General features: G+C 43.8%; 1 protein-coding gene across 1 annotated transcript in view; it reads left to right on the forward strand.

The window, feature by feature from the left end:
* SLC66A3 (solute carrier family 66 member 3) overlaps positions 1-22054 on the forward strand; it is a 91020-nt gene that overhangs the window by 20640 nt on the left and 48326 nt on the right. The window contains exons 2-3 of the mRNA XM_069235938.1: positions 15995-16077; positions 16174-16243. Of these exons, the coding sequence (XP_069092039.1) occupies positions 15995-16077; positions 16174-16243 (153 nt within the window). The remainder of the gene's footprint in view (positions 1-15994; positions 16078-16173; positions 16244-22054) is intronic.

The following is a 22054-nucleotide window of genomic DNA, read 5'->3' on the forward strand; positions in this document are numbered from 1 at the left end:
CACTCGAGGAGGGCTAAACACCAGAAAAGGCATGACGTATGCATGCCTTACAAAAGGATTACGCCGCCTCAGTATTCCGTGTTCCGACATTTAATCACAGCAGCCGCGGGTTTAAGAGGAGGATTTTGAGCACTGGCACGTTTTTATTTACAAATTAAGCACTGGCAGGATGTGGGCTTCCCTTGTTATCTAATGCTGCACACAGCTGCCCATTCTTTCTCAAAAGTCAATCATGTGACATATCCAAACTTTCCACTCCCTAAACCAAGAGGCCGGGGTGGGGAGTTATAGAATCCTTATCACCAAGTCCTCGCAGTCACATACCCTCATCCTGTTCGTGCATACATCCAAATCCCAATGAACAGTTGAATAGCAGCATGCCTTGGAGGTGAGTGCAAGGTTCAAGTTGATGACAGACATAGGCAGAATATAAGAACTGGCTTGGGGTGTGTTTCTATGAAAATCTAGATGCCTTTAACGTATGTGGGCTATGTGACCGAGTGTTACTCCAGTAGACCAATCGTATCTGGCCTCCAAAAAGTAAACCATCACGATTAATGAACACTTTATAGAACCTACAGAACATGTACCAGGACATCCAAAGGAAGTTCCACCTTCTGGTGCATCATATGGAAGTCAACAGATCATTAATAAAAGGTCTTGAAGTCAATGTGCACACTTATGGACATTAAACTAATGTGTGCTGCCCCAGCAAAGTCATACTGGGGAGGAAGTGAGGTCTGTGTAATTACTACGACTAAGGGATTGTAACAAAGGTGAGGGTCCGAAGGTGCCTTGAAGCAAGAGGGGCTGGGAAAATCTTAAGCACAAAGCTCCTTGACTGCAAATTGTTTTTAGAGAAAAGCATAAGATATTCATGTAGACTGTACACGTGCGTGTGATAAATACTGCATAAATTCTAATAATACCGCATAAACGACACCCCCACTACATTCAAAATCAACGTGTTACGCTGAAATTTTAGCAATAAAATACTAGTTTTCCCAATGTATTTAACATATGTCTGTGGGTACATGGGGTAGAAAGGTTTTTCAGAACATATAAGGAGGTGATGGGAATTTCACAACAACAAATAACCGAATACACGCAATGACATCCATTGTGCTACACCGCACATCTAGACCCTCTACACCTTAGCTGATGTGGTTCGAAAGTGTCATTGCTTTTGCTTCGGACCATGCAACTATTTCCAAAATACAAAATGACATGGTTTCCTCCCTCAGGTGTAGGGGGAGATTTGGTGCTTGCATGCAGAATGGACAAAGTGTCTCACAGATATCTGCCAAAAAGCCACTGACCAGGCTGGTGTGCTTGCAATACCTCTTTACCTGTGCTGCAGTCCCACCGACCCCAGAGTGATGACACGAGACACATCCCGTTCAGTTGGCCACTCTTCTGTGGTGATGGATCCTAAGATGACCCTAGGAGCCTTCTCCTTCCCAGACCCTTCATATTGTGCCACACAGTTACAAGTCTTCAGCAGTGTATCTGACCAGAGCGCAGGCTTTTTGGAAATAGTAAACCTATTAATATTAGTAAAGAGTTTCACCTTTGCAGTTTTTCATTGCTGCTTTATTTGCTGATTTGTTCATATAAACATTTGCGAATAGCCTTGGGCGACAGTGACAAAAAACAAGGGTGATATATTCTCATTAACATGGATTGCAGTGATTGTTAGAGGAAGAAAAGTCAAATGAAATTTTTTATTTTTTATTTTTTATTTTCAAATGGGGACCTTCCCCCTAGCAGTAATGCTGGTGTGCATATGACAGGAGCACCCTTTACAAGGTATCCAGCTGTGTTTGGACCCAAATGGATTAACAGTCACAGTTTCTTTGCACACAAAAACACAACTCTGATACTGACAATTCACAATTCTAGTAATAAAAAAGACATGCAAAATGACACTGCACAACAGACACGTTGTCCCAAATACCCCCACCCCTCTGTTTCTCTGTACCTTACAGTCAGACTCCTTTTCGTACCTCCTCAGAGTCTCAGTGCCCTTTGCACCCATTCGTTGGCTGGGAAGCACAAGCATAGCAACAATACAGACCACAGCAAAGAAGTAAATGCAGATGGGATTGTGAAAACAGTGAGGCAAAGTGATCAGTAGACAACTAAGGTGTGCACACATACAGACAACTATGCTGTGATTGAAACCTTTAAACTCAAAAGAGAGTGCTTAACTCTTTACTCGCTCAGGGATGCTGCCAGGCGTCAAACACATCAACATGTGAGAACATTTCCCTGTGCAGGTGCATCCAGGATGAACAGTTTCAAAGATGAGCATTCAAAAACTGCACTGTTTGCTGCATCACTTTTGCACCAATTCAGAGTGTCCTTAGTTCACCAAAATGCCAGGAGTATGTTAACTGCCATGCTCCTTTTTAAAAGATCTCAGGGCTGTTCTCTTTCCTTAGTCCCTCAGGTTCTTATTTGATGTTGAGGGGAGGGCACAGGCAGTGAACAGTCATGGCTGGAAATAAACAGAGTTCTTAGCACACGGTTTACCGCCTGTTCCAGTCTCTGTTACCCATTGCTACTCCTGATCTCAAAACCCTCATAAACATAGGAAATGTGTTACTTTTAGCAGTTGCTGGCAGATCTGGCCATGTATGACATTAGTAGCCCTCAACTCTGAGTGAGCACTACATGCATAATGGCACAGCAGTCCCAATGGTATTGTGCCAAGGTCATGTGACCATGTATAGCTGGTACCAAGATTCATCAGCCAATTAACTGTACACATAGGCAAAATAAAGTAAAATACATTCTCTACTCCTATATAAAGATGGAAACATATTGAGTAAAACATAGGATACTGTTGGTCTACTTCTGCGGTGGATGGCCTTTTAATGGCCTGTGAAAGCACCAATACCTCCCTCCTGCTTGACCTCCACGACATTCCATAGTGACTAGCAATGGACTCCATATCATGTGTGAACATTAGCCAGATCAACAGTATGCACACTCTAGATATTTTTTTAAAGTATATGTTCAAATACCATGCTGCTGGATAAAAAACAGTGTTGACTGAGGTTATTAAAGAATGGCCCCAAATGAAGCCTCTCTGCCTAAGATTGCAGCCTATATCCATGTATAGAGTCTGATTAACTAAGGGGCTGTTTCATATCGATCTGCTACACACCTTTTCTCACTGCTAGTCTTGGCCTTGGTCTGGTGTCTTGTAGACAACTGGTGCCCAACCTGTGGTCGGGGGACCCCTGTGGTTCCGCGAAGACTCTTCAGGGGGTCCGCAACTGTTTGGAAAATTAAATAATATTAGGTCACAAGCTTTCAGTAATGGCTCAGTTGGGGGGTCCAGAGATTCCAATAATAATTCAGTGGGGGGTCCCCGGGTTCCAGTAATGATAAAGTAGGGGTCCACAGAAGTCAAAAAGCTGGGAATCGCTCTTGTAGACCATGAGGAAGCCACTGCTCATGCACTATCCATACACAAAAGCTTTACAAACCTGGGTGTCAAACAAGACATACCTACAAATGCTCAATCACCGTTTGGTCTATTGAACCCTTAATACCAGTCCGTATCACTCCTTGGCCAAACCATCAAATATTCTTAACTCCACTCCATCCTCTTGGGCAAGCACTCTGCTTTGGCCTGAGTGCCAATCACTTGGATCCCAAATGAACATCTCACACTGCACATCAACATTTATTGATTAAAAAGGCAACCTAATTTATTGTCCCAGGCATCTACCTAGCAATGAAGCAACCTACAGCCAGCCCTGATAAGAAGTACATGATCTACAGGGAGCAGAATTACTGTATCCCTTGTATTCATAATCCAGAGAATATTGCACACAGTTGTGCCATAGGGCACTGGCACAGATGCCAAGGAGATCCAATTGAAGCCCCAGTATGCACTGTGCACGTCACCACCAATATCCTTCAGTCCTCATCTAATAGTTCTTGCTTTACTTACCTTTATAAAAGGACTCCCATTTCTCGTCTCAGTAAGGCTGTGCAGCTTCTGTTGTGGTCACTGAGGACCAAGTGAATTTCAGTGAAGGAAATCCACCCTCTCCTTCCACACAGTCTATGCTGTAATCCTACCTCACCCTGCGGCGTAGTGCAAAGGTCACCCCGGTGTGAAGAATGTATAATGTTCCCAATACATAGAACACAGTTAATAGAGTGATAGAAGGAAACAGATATACATAAAAAGATGTTTTGAGTATTAATAGTGAGCATGCAGAATGTTCTCTCAGGGCCTGAGATGAATTTCACATTCAGTTATCAGCTGAGTACAATTGCTGCCTCCACTTTACAATGCATAAGCAGTAACCAATCTTAGTCAATCAGTACACATTTTGGGCAGAGCATCAACAAAAGCAAAGCACTGTCATAGATAAACCAAGACAGTGACTAAACTGCATCAGGCCCAGTTGGTGAAGAACAACTTTTTAGCCCTTAAAAGACCATTAACACAACCATACCAAGAACCCCCCCCCTCCAGTGCAACCAAACAATGCAATAAAAACATCACTATGAAATAAACACAAAAGAGGCAAGATGGCAATCCCACTGCTAGAATCCAAGCCTGGAGTTAAAGGACACTAAACAAACAGCAGAATTATTCTAGTATATGGTCTCTGGTACAGTTCCCTTTAGGAGGGATGCAAATACTCCTTTGATATAGCATGAAAGGGAAGTAGGGTGAAGATTACACATACTCCAGAAGGATAAGTACAGGAAGCGTGAGAGTATTCATTGTGACAGTGGAGTAGGTGTCATGGGGTATGTTCTGGGGCCTAGGAATAACAAAGTGCTATGCAGATTAGGGAGGAATATTCTGTGTATAGTCAATTGTGTTAGGATGGAGATAATTGGTAATAGAAATGGTCCAGAAGTTCAGTGGTGTAGTATGAATTCCTTGAGCAAAGAAGGTAAATGGACATCCTGACTAATGTCTGGGTAGTACAGCACTAATCAGGGTTCACTGGCCCCCTCATGTCTATGGGCTATGATGCCACAGTACCTGCTACACTATTGATAGCTATGCCCATGCAGAGGTCCTAAGATACAGTTAGCACCTGTGCAGTTAAAACTGGGGTGATGCAAAGTATGCGCCTTGATGCCAGGTGCATCGCTTGGACTTGCCTGCTGTTAATTATGTAACCAGGAGTTTTGCTTCTATAGCTCTTTCTCCTCCCTCACAACATGCCTTGAACCTCGCTCCTCCCTGCCTAGTCCAGGACACCTGTAGGGTTCCTTTGCTTGAATCTGAAATGGAGATTACTAAAAGGACCTCCTTAACTTAGTTTCAAGGTCTAGTTCATTGGTCTGCAGCATCTTCTACTGTTGCTTTTTGCCTTGTTTTTGCTGATAGATTTATTTAATTAACTTCCGTTTCGGCTTCCCAGTATTTCCCAGGCATTGTATGCTTTCATTTCTTGTCATCTGTCCTTTCTTGCTTTAACTTGCCATCGTTCCTTTTCTACCTTCCATTCTCAGTCCTGGTTTAACTGTTGGTAAAGTGATGCGTGCAGCAGAATCATCTTGACAGAGTAGCTGTAGTTGAAACTCAAAACGTTTCTAGAGAAATTTTGTAGCCTGGGTCAGCAGTTGCCCCTCAATAACCCATAGAAAAACCCACATCCCCACCAGTGGAGGCTGCTGTATGAATTGGTTATGCATAAAGGTACAGATGGATTAGGAACAGTACAGAGGGTAGCTTCATGGGAGTAGCTAGGAACTGCTGGCAAGATTGGGGATGGGGATGAGTCAGCATTCAGGAGAGGGAAGTGAGGGGTGCTGGAGATCTATCAGAGAGTAGAGAAGGGTGAGGTCTTCGGTGGGATAACAGGGGAGCTCATATGTGAAGGTAGCTCATAGGGAAGTAAGTTGGTGATAAAAAAAAGGACTTAGAGTGGAGTGGACTCCTAAACTTGGACTACATCTGGGGAGCTAGAGAGGTGGGAGTGGTCCCACACATCATGGTAAATGGCGCCTGGGACCTTCTGCTCTAGGAGTTACTGCTGGTAATTGCACTGAAGGGTGAAAGCCGGGCCAAACCAGCCAGTTTTCAATCCCTGCAGTAATATCACCCACTCTAGCAGTCTTTGGTGCAGCACTGCTTTCAGCCTATCCCATCCAGCATAATGGAAGCCTGGTTTTGATCTTCCTATACTCCACTTAGTCTCTGGTCTTATCCTAAATGGTCTACTGTTGTGCCTTTCTTTTTTATCTGGGTTTTACTTCTTTTCTTTTGCACCTTAGAAGTGGCACAATTACACTTGAACTTGAGATGTGGTTTAACAATGCTTGTTTGTTTAATGTAAGCCAAATGTGTTGACGATGTACCACAAAAGTGTAATTTATGTTTCCTTGCTTTACCTCGTTCTCACAACAAACCTAAGAAACAAGTGGATTTCTATGAATTGTGCTTTTATTTGTAGAGAGCTGCATCTGTCTGCTCTAAAAGCCCTACACTGCCACAGCACAGTTCCTATTTATGTAATTTAATACCTAGTTAGCCATTGGACAAAATAGACATGATTGTTTCTGGCCCTCAGGGTAATCTAAATTTTGGGCATCAAAGATATAAATCCCACTCTCCTGTTTAACACCTAGTTGTTCATCGGACAGATATAAATTTCGCCTGTCAGAGGGTAGAAATAGGACTAGAATACAGAAAAAGAAGTTTGTAGAAATGTATACTTGGGAGAAGCAAGGGAGAACATAAGGTAGAAGAAAAGGCAAAGCGATGTGGAAATGCAAAATGGGAAGAAGAAAGGAAGGTGACTAAGTTTAAAGGGTGGTTTGGTGAGAACGGAAAAGCAAAACAGAAGTATGGGGAGTAATGAAAGGGAGGCAAGAAGAAAGTGAGGGGCAGGGAAGGGGCATTGCAAACGTGTAATTTGGAAGATACATTGGATGATATGCTCAGAGATGAACTTGTGGTTAATGCTAATAGTGAAGAAATGAAGAATGCCTGCGGGTCACTGGTAATTACTTCTTCTAATGTTATAGAGCTACCTGCCTGATGGACGATGTAGGTAAAAAAAGACGTGAAAGAAACCAGCAGAAGGAATTTATAGTGTCAAAAGTAGAAGTATCAAGCCTGATGTTAATAACGAAGCCAAAAAGGATTGTAAGTACATCTGTTACAGTTGCAGTAGTTCACTTCATTTAGCTTCCCACAACGGTGTTCAGCCTTAGCAAGAGATTGTTAAGCTTGTGGCAGAGAAGAACATTTTGCTAAAGCATGCAAGGATAGATGAAGGTCAAAAGTGTCTGGACTTGGCAATTCTATAATCATTGAAGAAGAGGGAATTCATCCAAGTATGAAACACATAATATTAGTTGTCAACATTGTGAACAAGATCGCTTATGCCGAATATGTGGATCCTCCCATGTACATTTTGCAGGTTCTCAACACAGGACTCCATTTCATGACTAGGTCTGGTTCACCGTTTCGTACTTAGATTTTGGCATACATGGATTCAATCACAAATGTGTCAGCTGCTCCATCTGCGTTATTGCAAGTGCCAGTGTCTATAATGCACTTGTAATAGGGCAGATGGTACATTTGCCAGGTTTGCAGTGAAGTGCCCTATCTGCCAAGAGGAATATTTTCATTGTTCAAGAATGAAACCTAAAGGTTCGAAGACGATCAGATACCACTGTAGTTTTGACCATAAATGATAACGACTAGCATTTTCAGTAAACCAAAGTCTTTGGGTTCCGGGGGGGGGGTCAGGCGGTACGGTTACAAAGCTGAAACTTGAAGGAATTTATGGAAGGGCTCCTCCAGGAGTGGGGATTGAGGCTTAATTTGACATCTCATGGAAAACCTGAGCCAACCCCATCATGGAAAGCATTGAGAGATCAATGGCTCTTTTTCAATTCTCTGGGTGGTGGTGGTGCATGGTCTTAGTTAGAGGAGCGATTTGTTTGGTTAATTACAAGACTCTTGTGAGACTCCTCTGTGTCAACTACCTATGTGACCCCTCACCAGTGGTCAGTGATCAACTTCTTAGAGGCACTAGTGGCGTTCAGCTACATAAGATTGAACAATAGCAGGTCTTTGATGCCCCTTGATGTCCAGGACTGCACACATGCTACACTGAATGGATCAGCATGTCTCTACCCTATGCCACCAGGTGTGGGTAACACACTGAAACCTGTTTGTGATAGGGATTGGGAATTACAATTGTTTCCCATGAAAAAAGAATTTCTAGTAAGTGTGAATCATGAGTTTCCATTCATGAAGTACATCCTCTTTGTACCCACTGCCCGTTGCTACTTCCAGTTGAAGGGTTTAGTGTGGTCCTTGTATCACCTAGAAAATGATCAACTTTTACTATCTAGACAAAGTAAAAGTCAAAACTAGGTTTCCATAAGTGAACCTGTGGGACAATTGTTAATGGTGGAGCAGCCCAAGTGTCAATGGTCCCAATCTGAACCTCGGCTGCCTTCCAGACTGAACCCAGGACCAGGGCCAAGTACTTTGCCTTGTGTGCTGACCACTTGGGTGAGGACCAGACAAAGAGCAAGTACGTCTCCTTGCGGAGAAGGTCTCAACGGATACATGTGAGGGCCTGTAACAGGTGATCCCTGGGAAATTGGAAGCCATGCTCGCCAAGCACAATCTTTGAGAAACAAATTGCTCTGCCTCCCTGGTCCTAATGCTTGCCCTACTGTGCCCGATTATGGCCCATCTGAACTTCAGTTACCAAGTAATGGCCTGTGAGGCACGGCAGCCTGGAATCGGATGAAGCCTGGGGCCATGAGTTAACACACGGGTTCTCTTGGTGCAGATGCCTTGCTGATTGGGACTGCTCCAGGCACAAACCCCAGCAGTTGTGCATCATTGTTGCTTCAAGGGGCTGGAGGGGATCTGGCCCTGGCTGCTCGGGGTTACGTGCACCCACCCCACTGGTGGTTCTGTGAGATGTTCTGATGGCAGGCAATAATCTGACTCTTCACCAGTGCCTCGGCACTGGGCATGGTGGACCAAGCCTGGTGTTAAAGCTTGGAGCTGCCGCCTAGGTAGGGGACTCTTGACGCTCAGGGGTCAAGCCCCAGCTTACTCCGGCTGTGGTAGATAGTGGACACTTGATGTGCAGTTGGAGCGGCCTTCCTTTGTTGCCAGGCACCTGGTTGCTTGGTCCCATGTGACTGGGCTGGTGTTTGAAGACTCATGCAGGCCTGTCTGATGCCTAGGTGGGCTGGTGGTAGAGCAGCCTGCCTCTGCTGCCCTGGGAGCCATTTGCCTGGCACTGCGGGGTGGGAAACCTTTTGATTTGTCTAGGCTGAATCCCAGAAGGGAAGCCAGACTAGGCGCTGTGCTTTCTTGCTGTGCAGGGAGCAGATAGGCAGTGCTGCCTTCCTCCTGCCGATGGATCACTTGGCATGTACATCGATGAAGAATGTATCTAACTGCAATAATTAGGTGAATTGCAGGACACATTGATCGTTGACACTCAGAACGCGCTATGTGACGCTGGATTCCTCCCAGAGCAACATAAGTCTGAGGTTTCCTTGAACATCAACGGCCCTAGGGCCCTCCCAGGGTGCGGCTGGGTCTGTTGCAGGAAGCTAGGCTTTGAACTGCCCTAGGATGTGAAAGTTCCCAGGCACCTGGCTTAGTGTTGTGCATGGCTGTTTCTGGTGACCCATGACTGCCTGTGCACACTGGTCTTGGGTGTCTGCCTTCAATCCGACCTGCCGTGGTCCCTGGGCTCCAATCTGGGAAGGAGCATGTGGCTGGTCACCTCTGTGTGGAGGAGGCCTATCTCCTCTGGGGGGAGCCCCATGCCCATGGGGTTGACCCGGCTCTCCATGCTTCGACATCTGACTACGATCTTAGTTCAGATGTGGTGACCAAGCTGAGGCAAGCTTTTGTATCTATCCACAAGCCGTTGTCCCTCTTCTGTGGCGAGCAGGAAGGATGAGTCCTGGGGCCCCAATCCTGCCCGGGGTAGTGTGGCATTGGACATGGCAGATGTCTGGGGATCCTCCTGGCTGAATATTTCCAGTTATGCCCAGTCCCCACAGGCCAGGGTACCAGCGAGCGGGCAGAGCCACCTGGCTTGCCCAGTGCAGGATAGCGCCCACCCCGTGAGTGTTTGCGGAGTGTCAAGCTGTTCACCAATTAGTCTGTTAGTTTTAAAATCACATGTTGACTAAAACATCACCAGTGACATTTCATTCTGAAGGCTGATCCAGCCAGTGAACAAGCATGGGTTTGCCAACTCAGAATCCCACCCATGAACCACATTACAGTCTATTTTACATTTTGCACAGTCCTACGTTAATCGTACCCATGTAGGCTTCTTTTGTAATGAGTACACCATTGTTTGTGCTACTCAAAGCAGTTTTTTCTGAAAGACCCAGTGTTAAATGGTGTTACTATGCTTCCTTGCAAGACAAAATCATTATTTCATATTTTCAATAGAATGTGGTAGAGATGTGTATGATTCTTTTTGAAGAAACCTTTAAATTCTACTTACAATATGCTTTTTTATTTATTATTAGTTTCATATGGTGCTCATGCACCTCTGCGTATGTTAAGACATTTTACATTGAGTTCAGTTGAACTCGCATCAGGTTCAGGAAATATTTCAGAATATGAATTACAAGCAACATAATGAATTAAATTTGACATCTTAATTGCTAGAAACCTAACATGCACCATTAAGCAGGAAACTGTAAAACTGAATTAGAGTGAGAACGAAAAACATTAATTCAGAAATAGGTGAGATCCTGTACGTATCCATGTGTGTTAAAATCACAAAATCACAAAATAACAAGCTAAAATTTTCACAGAAGGTGTCGTGTAGTGCTGCATAATTTGTCATGTGTTGCTCTATAAACTGATGGACCCTGCCACCTAATTTGGCCATTCACTGCTCCATAATTGCAAAGGCCCTTCCTGTAGTCATGATTTTATGCGCATTTACTTTAGGTGTTAGCTTTTTGTCCAACAGCATGCTTCAGAAAGGAAAACTAGACTGTGCAGTGCATTTTCGGTATGGGCCAATGAAAGCCCATTGTTTGCATAAAGCAGGCCAACTATCAGGGTACAGCTTGTAATTGGGACATCAGTGGTGCTAGGGAATAGCACCACCGATGTCCAAAGACACATTGAACAGAGTGTAAGACCCATCACCTTCCTAGAAAATTAGGCCTATCTTGATGCTCCACCAATAATCTGGGATTTAAGCCATCTGGGCTACAGCATTTAATAAGACAGAAAGGAATCCAGGTGCTTACCCCATTAAGTCTAGAGGAATTCAATCAGGCCTGTTTTTCTGAGCACTAAGAGATTGACAAACTTGCTCGGAAAAATTAATCCCTTTTGAGTGGAGCATAATTAGGCAAGGCCATGGAACCATTGTCAATTGTGTCAAAACACTCTGTACAGACTTACAACCTACTAAAATAGTTACTTGACATTTTGCCTTCCACAAGGGCCTAAAAGGCATCATGGGTCTTAACTCTCCATGCTAGCAGTTTCCAAAACAAAACCCATCTTATACATCTGATTGCAACATTCCCAATTTTCACTATCAAAAGGACGTTTCTGAGAAGTTTTCAGATGTAAGGGATTCTAGCACTAGCACGATCACCTCCAGTTCCCTTATTTGAGAATTTAATGAGAATGAGGAATTGTTTTGCTCATTTGTATTTATGGACTGAGTATACCATTTACTGATTGGTATCAATTATACATCAAGGATAATAATGTATCCAACCAACAGTGCTGGCAGCTTGGAAAAGATGCTTTTTAATGGGCTCTCTGCTTTTCATGGAGGGGATAATAAAGGGGACACTCAAAGCTAAAAGGGTCAGCTCTATTCAGAACTTTCATATATTGTGTTTGGCCGCACCCCAACAAAAATGTGTATAAGAACAATAGTTAAAGGCTTGTTCTATTTAAGTGACAATGGTAAAACTGTCACGATGTCAAAATGTAATGTTTTAAATCCAAAAAAATGCTGACATTCACCAGTTATAGTTCAGCAAGCTAATTATAACTGGTGCCCCTGCCATGCACTGCTTATGACCTCACATATTATATCACTCATATGTTCACTGATAACATTGATATCACTGATGACATCTCAAATGGCATTGATGACATCACTGAAGACATCAGCCAAAAAATGTAACAGTTTCCTATATGCTTACCATACTGGGGATATTCAGTAAGGTACACCTAGACATAATTTTCTATAGCCTCTGAACTGCTAATGGGTGTAAATTTCTGCAGCATGCTTGGCCTCCTAATGGCTGTTGGGTAGATAAAGGGAGTAAGTGTTCTGTGAAAAATGTGCATTGGGTGAAAATAGCTGCACCAGGTACTTGCCTACCAATGTGTGGTTGATTGAAGCTCCTTGGGTGGTGTATGTACATTCCCACACAACCATTCATGGATTTCGACGCACATCCATAGCTACAAAGGCTGGTAGACATGTAGTTGCACCAAACTTCTGCATCAAACATACAAACAGGAAACTCGTATACAGCATGTTTTGTGCATGAAGGGATCACTTCCTGTATAAAAGCTCCTGACCATTACACTGAAACCCTTGTACTATGGCACAAGAGTGCCTATATAGGTGCATGCGTGCAGGAAGTGTGCTAGCACAGGCAGAGGGCAGAACTGTTCTACTTCTTTGTGTGTTTGGCACAGTTGTCCTCTCTCCAGTTCATTCAACACAACACAGCAACTTTCCTTGCTGCTGTATGTTGCACCAACTCTTTGTTTATTTGCATTTTGCACTTTAAAATCACCCACATCTTATTTACGGCTCACAAAAGCTCACCTACCTGTTGTGCATAGTAGGGATTGGCTATTTAAGGGAACTTGGGTGCCTGTGTCTCATTGATTGGACACAAGAGGTTGCATACCCGCAGACCATACAGTGCTGAGCAAAGGCTGTCCGTAGTAGGGCCTTGACCACCTAATGTTGAGTGCCTGGAGGGAGTAGGCTTCTGTGAAGACTTCAGTCCAAAAGCAAAGTCTATGAACTGTAAGGGCTTGACCACCTGTGTTTCACTGATTGTGCACAAGAGGTCGCCTACATGGTGAAGGCTGTGCGCAATAGGGGCTTGGCCAACTAATGGCGCTTGAGGATCTGGAAGGAGTCGGCTCTTAGTGAAAGCTTCTTTACAAAATGCAAGCTGTGCATTGGTGGCACTTGGCCACTCGCTCTCATTGGTTGTGCATGAGAGAGCTCCTACCCACCAAGGGCCAGGTACAGGGCGAAGATTGTGTGCAGTAAGGGCTTGGCCACCTAATGGGGCATGAGTGCCTGCAGAAAGCGAGCTCCCCTTTAAGACTTCTGTGTAAAGTGAAGGCTGCACATTGTAGTGGCTTGGCCACCTCAATCTCATTGATCGTGCACAAGAGGTCACTTACTTGCAAAGGGTTCAATAAAGGGTAAATACTGTGCATAGTAAGGGCTTGGCCACCTAATGGAGCTTGGGTGTCTGGAGGGAGTGGGCTCGCCACAAACACTATGGTACAAAGTGAAAGCTGTGCTTTGTAGGGGCATGGCAACCCATGTCTCATTGATTGTGCATGAGAGGTCACCTACCCACAAAGGACCCACTACACAATGAATGCTCTATATAGTAGGGACTTTTGGCATCTAAAGGGACTTGAGTGTCTGAAGGAAGTGTGCGCTCTGTGATATAGAAGAAAAACAACACTTTACTCAGGTATACCAGAATACGTATTTATTTAGATGCATCAAGGAAGTGTTTTGACCGATGGAGAACATCAGCCATCAGACTCCTTCCGAGACTGAAAACACAGGCAATATATAAACAGATCTCCACGGTCAGATGTCATCTGGTTCCCCGTAATAGGAGGCCCGTACAAACACAATGTTTTACAGCTTAAAAGATGTGCTATGTAATTTAAGCAAGGCTTCTTGCAATTAGTAACTGTTCCAGCTTCCCAAAACATGATAGCAAGTAAAATGCTTAATGGACTAGCCTTGTACAATGATATATGGTAAGCAATGTGCGTGGATAGCAAATGCCTCACAGCAGAAACTGCCATTTTGCATTCTTCTTGGGTCGCGTAGACCTACACAGATATTCATGATGTTAAAGAGAGGAGCACTGGTCAGGAGGTCATCTGCACAAGGAGTCTCATTAGTCAGCCCATTAGGCCTGTTTTTTCTATTTGCAGTAGCTCACATGCTCATGAGAGTGATGGGCAATGCATCAGGCCATTTGAGGTCAGTCTCTGCAAGTATATTTTTAAATACCCATTACTTCCCAGGTCACTGGGGGTCATAGGCACAGTGAGAGCCCTGTTGTATTTGTAGAGCCTTTAAAATGTCATACATCATTGGGGCGGTGAAGTAAATTCCATTATCACTGTTTATGGATATCACAATGCCAAACTGAGGAGTAAAGTCTTTTTGGCACCAAGATCTGTAGACGAAAACACCACTTTACTCAGGTAATATGGGATTCATACAATTTCAGAATTCAAAAATTCATAATAAACAGCCATGCTCATACTTTACCTTAGAATTTAGAGCCTAGCGCTTTTAACCTACACTTTAAAACTAGTGCTTTGAACTTAGCCCTTTGAATTTAGCCCTTTAAACCTAGCACTTTGAACCTAGCACTTTTAAACCTAGCAGTTTGAACTTAGCGTTGTGAATCCAACACTTTAAACCTAGTGATTTGAACTTAGTGCTTCGTACATATCACTTTAATCCTAGCACTTAGAACCTCTTTACATTTACAAAAATCTTATCCTTACATGTCCTTACCCTCTTTCCCATGTGTATTCTGTCAATCTGAGTCCCCTATAGTCGTAGCACGTGGGTGCAGAGAACAGGCCTGCAGCCACAGCTATGTCCCCCTAGAAAGATCAACCAAGGATCTTTAATAAGGTCCCTTACCTTTCAGGATATGTGCACCTGGTTGTTCAAGGGAGAATCATCTGCTCTGTAGCCCTTAAAATGCCAGCGCCTGGAGATCTGAGTCACAGCACCAAAATCTATAGAAGAAAAAAAACAACACTTTACCTTTATTATAGTTTTGAAGAACATCAGTCACCAAACTCCTCCCAAGACTGCAAAAAACTGGCAGTGTATATTCAAATCTCCACCGCCTGAGGTCAAATGGTTCCCTGAAAGAGGATGCCTGTACAAACAAAATGTTATGCAGCGTAACAGTGGTAGGATGATATGTGAGTTGTAATATTTGTCTTTGGATCAGAGGAAGGGGTACAACACCATATCTAGTCGGATCAGGCACCAAAATGAGATTTGTATGGTGGTGTGGAGCTAGGGTGACCGATCTGGGTGGTAAGGCCGGGAGAGTAAAACACGTGTCAGGGTTGTTTAGATGGGTGGAGACAAAGTAACAGAGGCATGGGTGTGACTGGATGAGCTAGCACGACAATGTATATGAGTGTGTTTGGTAGGTGGCAGGATGGCAGGCATCTGTAGGATTACTAGACAATTTCATGTCACAAACACCCTAGGCTCCCACCCCTGAGCATTCATTTAAGAAGCTTTTGCATTTTGGTAGCTGTATTCTAGGTTCACTTCAGTTGAAGCACATGGATTAGAATACCTCATAAATACTCTCGAAGGAAAACCCAATGAATACTTATTATTCCAAAGGGATGGAGTCACTATGGCAACTGGAGTTTATGAGCGTGCCCTACAGGGGAGATAAAATACCACAATGATATTTCATGACACAAAATGTCATGTTTTATTTCACAAAAACCTTTTCAACCAATGCTACATTATCCTGGTAAGTCCTATTGCATCATTTTTAATCATTTGCATGTAATTGAAATAGGTCACCTGTGTAAACGTATACCTAAAAAGAACATCTATATGGTGTGTCTAATCCAAATTATAAACGTGAAGAATTCGTTTAAAACAACCTAAAATGCTCAAAAAAAGTAAATTAAGAAAATGTGTTTTTGAGATTTCCTCTTTTTTCCTCCCATTAGATTCATTGTATTTCTCAGATACCAAAATTACTATGATTATCCAATTGAAACCTATCTGGAGTATCCAATCATTATTGCACAAGGTAAACATGATTCCTGTTTCTTACCATAGCCTTTATTAAATGTAATTTCTGTTATCATGTATATCTCGTACTTACTTTTACCCTTATTTTTTCTAGATGTGGTTCTCTTGCTCCTTATTTGCCATTACAGTAGCAGCATGAAAAATGCTGTGCCTTATTTGGCTGTGTATCCTTTAATTGTAAAATAAGCACATTTTGCCTTCAATGGGACAAAAGGAGCACAGACAGTGTGTTAGGAAGCAGAGAGGTTTGTGGGTCACAGAACAGTTTTAAGACATCATGAAAAGTTATTTTCTCCTTAAGTAGAAGGTAGGTGCTCATCTCTATAGCAAATCTAGTGCAATAGCAAGATTACACTGTAACACAAGGTAGGCTAAGAACCCAGGTAACATTAGAACAATAAACATTTATTACTGACAAATGAGGTGCGGTAGACGTCTTGAGTTTGAGTTGCGGCAAGGCATACACAGCCTTTCATCATTTCAAGGTGTGTAAATTGAGTACCATAAATGTGGCAGTTATAAAATCTTTTATTTACAGTGCTTAGGAATGGCAGAAGCATGGAATGAAGCGCTATATAAAACAGTTAAAGTATTGAACCTACTTGATATGACAAAATTGCATTCTAAGCTATCAGTCACTTAAGCTTAAACATTATTTAGTCTGAACTATCCAAAGTTTGGCACAATGCTAGTGCATAAATACAATGCAAGAAAAACCAACAGTCAAATCGCAAGTGAGTCTCACAAAATACTACTGTCTGTATTGTGGAATGGTTGGTGGTTTAGGGCCTGTGGTAGGCTACCACTCACTTTGGAAAAGCAGGTAGAAATGCAAAACATGGTATTTGTACACTGCTAGAGCACACCACTGATAGTCCTCTCTGTTAATGCATCACATTTGTGTGGGGCATGATCCAGATGACTTCCCGCTGCTTACTCAGTTTTACTCTCATCTTACTGGATGACAGAGCAGGTGGAGATTGAGAAAAAAGTCAGGAAAACATCAGAGATAAGACCCATTTTTTGCTACTCTTATCCTGGATATGGTTTGGGAACTGTGCCACCCTGGTGGATTACAAACCACCGAGACCGCCAGGCTGTCGACTGGCCGCAACCTGGTGGTGTCGGCAGTCCGACCGTGGCGCTTTCATCATGATCGTAATGTTGGGTTCAGACTGCCTCTCTGGTGGCAGTCCGACTGTGACTGTGACCCTGGCGGACTGGTGACCGCCATGGTCATAATGAGGCCTACTGTGTGTAGCGACTATCAGTCTCACATTTTGCTAGATCTGAACTAAACCATGAAACTGTTAAATTATGGTTCACTATGAGCAGTTGTATTCTACAAAATATGAAGCCTCTGCTGCAAATCTTGTTGGCATGTAGAATATATTTTATAGATGGGAGAGCAGAGAAGACAAACTCAAAGCAATCCCATAAAAGACCAATAAAAAACAGCACCTGATTTAGCAATTGTTTTTCATAAGGAACCTTGGTAATAACCATTGATATCCTTTGAAAAAAAGATGATTTCAGAGGATTTCTTTGTCAAAAATTGTTAATGTGTGACCGTGCATAGTTATTAATATTTAAACTGTAAGGGCCAGTGGGATACATCAATAATAATACTTGAGGACAAACAAGTGCCTATAATTATCAACAGCTAGCTGCCCAAACCATCAAAGCAAAACATGCCACCTCTGAAATTGTCAAATTCCCGTTTGAGCTGTTCAAGTAATGCAATCCCCCCCAGACATTGAATCTCCTACACTCTAAAATGAACTAATTTCTTCATTGATGTCATCAATAACAAAATGCAACCACATGCAAAGCAACATTAACTCAGTACACCCAAGGCCACATAAATGAACCAATTGATGGGTTATTTATGACTGCACGACTCCCAGCAAGTTCATTCCCTCCAATTCTTAAGAGTTTGCGTACCTCTTGTTTCCGCCCTTTGAACAAACCATACTTCACTTCAAAGTCAGTAATGTATAACTTACTTTGCTTTACAGTGCCAAAATATTAGGACATTTACTTTGTCAGACCATAACACAACTGACTCTGCATAGAATATTTGTTAACTCTACATATTACTTTGTTATTCCTAAACCCTAGTAGGTCTGTCATGATACTTGCTCCATTGCCACACTGAATTTGCTCTTACCCTTTGTATTTATCCTTCTGAGGCATATCTAATCTTCACTCTGCCTTCCCACCCTATCTCCAAGCTTGAATTCTAGAAGTGGGTCTTCCGTTTTGTGTCATTTCATAGTGGTGTTTGTGATGCAGTGTTTGACTGCAGCTGCATTGACCGGTTCTTGCTCTAATGATCTTATAGGTGCCTAAGGTTTATATTGACTAACTGAACATGGTGCTGTTTAAGTCACTTTCTTGGTTATTTGGCACAGTATTTTGCTTTTGTTGATGTTTTGTCCAACCTGTGGACTGACTGACTTTTGCATTATAAAGTGGAGTTTACTATTATACAGTACTTGATAATGGATTGTGAAATTTATCACCGGTCCTAGGAGGCCCACTTGCATGCCTACTAAAAACACTTACAACATCTTTTCATCAATATCTGCTTCCTTCAAATGTGACCCTTTTAAATGTGTTCTGCATATTGGGAGCATTTTACATTCTCCATCCCAAGATAGCCTCTTCACTATGCTGCAGTGTGAAGATTATTTACAGTATGGAGTGTGTCGGAGGAAAGCATTAATTCCCTTCAGTGAATTTCACTTGGTTCTCAGTGTCATTAGATGTTCATAGTAGAGTTCCAGAACTGAGGCAAGGAGTAAAGCTGCACTGCCTTACCAAGATGGGTAATTGGACTCTCATGATTAAGTGAGTAATGCAAAAACTATTATATGAGGATTGAAGAGCTTTGGTGTTTATGTTCTGAGTTCACTCTATAGCAGTTTTAACTGGATCATCTTAGGATCTGTGCCAGTGCCGTTTGGCACAATCATGTGTAGTTTTCTCTGGGTTCTGGTTATGTGAGAGGTAGTGATGGTGTTCTCTGTAAAGTGTGGTGAGGACCATTAGATGGCTGCAATAAAGACTTACTGTAGTCTAGCTTTGGAAGAAGGTTGTTAGCCATTTGTTACCTTTTCCCAGTGTGTAAGACAGGGCAGTTTATTTTATATTTTACATAGATGTTAAAAACTGACTCCTTGGTAGTGCCAGCTGTAGGTTAACCAGTGGCTAAGCAGCATACCAGAATGCTAAATTAGGTTGCCTTTATGACCATTAAACATTGATGTGCAATGTGAGTTGGCAGCACTCAGATTTGTTAGGGAAACAAACGCCCTAGCCAACTTAACTTGGGATCCAAGGGTTTGGCATTGAGGTCAACGCTAAGGTGCTTGCCCAAGAGACCCGGAGTGAAATTAATAATTGTTGATTGTAAGGAAATGCCTCCTTGGCATGGTTACCTCCTAACTTTTTGCCTTTGCTGAAGCTAAGGACCCCTCACTCAGCACATACACACTGCTTCACAGCTTGTGTGCGCTGGTCGGGAGAAAATGACTCAGTCGACCTGGCACTCCCCTCAGAGTGCCATGCCAACCTCACACTGCCTGTGGCATAGGTAAGTCACCCCTCCAGCAGGCCTTACAGCCCTAAGGCAGGGCGCACTATACCACAGGTGAGGGCATATGTGCATGAGCACTATGCCCCTACAGTGTCTAAGCAAAACCTTAGACATTGTAAGTGCAGGGTAGCCAAAAGAGTATATGGTCTGGGAGTTTGTCAAACACGAACTCCACAGTTCCATAATGGCTACACTGAAAACTGTGAAGTTTGGTATCACACTTCTCAGCACAATAAATGCACACTGATGCCAGTGTGCAATTATCGTAAAATACACCCAGAGGGCATTTTAGAGATTAGATTAGAGACTATTTCCTGCCAGCCTGCCACACACCAGGCATGTTGCTGGCCACATGGGGAGAGTGCCTTTGTCACTCTGTGGCCAGGACCAAAGCCTGTACTAGGTGGAGGTGCTTCTCACCTCCCTCTGCAGGAACTGTAGCACCTGGCGGTAAGCCTCAAAGGCTCACCCCTTTTGTTACAGCGCCCCAGGGCATCCCAGCTAGTGGAGATGACCGCCCCTCCGGCCACTGCCCCCACTTTTGGCAGCAAGGCTGGAGGAGATAATGAGAAAAACAAGGAGGAGTCACCCACCAGTCAGGACAGCCCCTAAGGTGTCCTGAGCTGAGATGACCCCTGCCTTGAGAAATCCTCCATCTTGAGTTTGGTGGATTCCCCCAATAGGATTAGGTATGTGCCCCCCTCCCCACAGGGAGGAGGCATAAAGAGGGTGTAGCCACCCTCAAGGACAGTAGCCATTGGCTACTGCCCTCCCAGACCTAAACACACCCCTAAATTCAGTATTTAGGGGCTCCCCAGATCCCAGGAAATCAGATTCCTGCAACCTGAAGAAAGAAGAAGGACTGCTGACCTACAAGCCTGCAGAGAAGGAGGAAGACGACAACTGATTTGGCCCCAGCCCTACCGGCCTGTCTCCAACTTCGAAAACCTGCTCCAGCGACGCATCTGACATGGACCAGCGACCTCTGAAGCCTCAGAGGACTGACCTGGACTAAAGGACCAAGAAACTCCTGTGAACAGCGGCCCTGTTCAAAACCAGCTACTTCTTTGCAACAAAGAACCAACTTTCAAAGACTGCACGTTTCCCGAGGGAAGCGTGAGACTTCACACTCTGCACCCGACGCCCCTGGTTCGAGATCCAGAGAACAAACACCACAGGGAGGACTCCCCGGTGACTGCGAGCCTGTGAGTAACCAGAGACGACCTCCCTGAGCCTCCACAGCGACGCCTGCAGAAAGAATCCAGAGGCTCCCCCTGACCACGACTGCTTGTAACAAGGGACCCGACGCCCTAAACCAACACTGCACCCGCAGCCCCCAGGGCCTGAAGGAACCGAACTTCGACGCAGGAGTGACCCCCTGACGACCCTCTGCCTAGCCCAGGTGGTGGATGCCCCAAGGAGACCTCCCTGTGCCTGCCTGCACCGCTAAAGTGACCCCCGGGTCCCTCCATTGTTTCCTACCTGAAACCCGACGCCTGCTTTGCGTACTGCACCCGGCTGCCCCTGTGTCGCTGAGGGTGTACTTTTTGTGCCTTCTCGTGTGTCCCCCAATGCTCTACAAAACCCCCCTGGTCTGCCCCCCTGAGGACGCAGGTACTTACCTGCTGGCAGACTGGAACCGGAGCTCCCCTGTTCCCCATTGGCACCTATGTGTTTTGGGCACCTCTTTGACCTCTGCACCTGACCGGCCCTGAGCTGCTGGTGTGGTAACTTTGGGGTTGCCTTGAACCCCCAATGGTAGGCTGCCTATGCCCCAAACTTGAGACTTGTAAGTGTTTTACTTACCTCCAAAAAATAACCTTTACTTGCCTCCCCCAGGAACTGTTGATTTTTGCAGTGTCCACTTTGAAAATAGCTTATTGCCATTTTTACAAAGACTGTATGTGATATTGCTTTCATTCAAAGTTCCTAAAGTATCTAAGTGAAGTACCTTACATTTAAAGTATTAACTGTAAATCTTGAACCTATGGTTCTTAAAATAAACTAAGAAAATCTATTTTTCAATATAAAAACCTATTGGCCTGGAATTGTCTCTGAGTGTGTGTTCCTCATTTATTTCCTGTGTGTGTACGACAAATGCTTAACACTACCCTCTGATAAGCATACTGCTCGACCACACTACCACAAAACAGAGCATTAGAATTATCTACTTTTGCCACTATCTTACCTCTAAGGGGAACCCTTGGACTCTGTGCACGCTATTTCTTACTTTGAAATAGTATATACAGAGCCAACTTCCTACATTGATTGTTCGGCCAAGGGTTCGTATGGAGGGGGATGAGGTATTTAATAGGGCAAACAGCATGTGAACGTATTTCTTGTTTGACACCCAGCTTCCACCCAGGTTTGTAAG

The sequence above is a fragment of the Pleurodeles waltl genome, chromosome 5, assembly GCF_031143425.1.
Source record: "Pleurodeles waltl isolate 20211129_DDA chromosome 5, aPleWal1.hap1.20221129, whole genome shotgun sequence".
NCBI lineage: Eukaryota > Metazoa > Chordata > Amphibia > Caudata > Salamandridae > Pleurodeles > Pleurodeles waltl.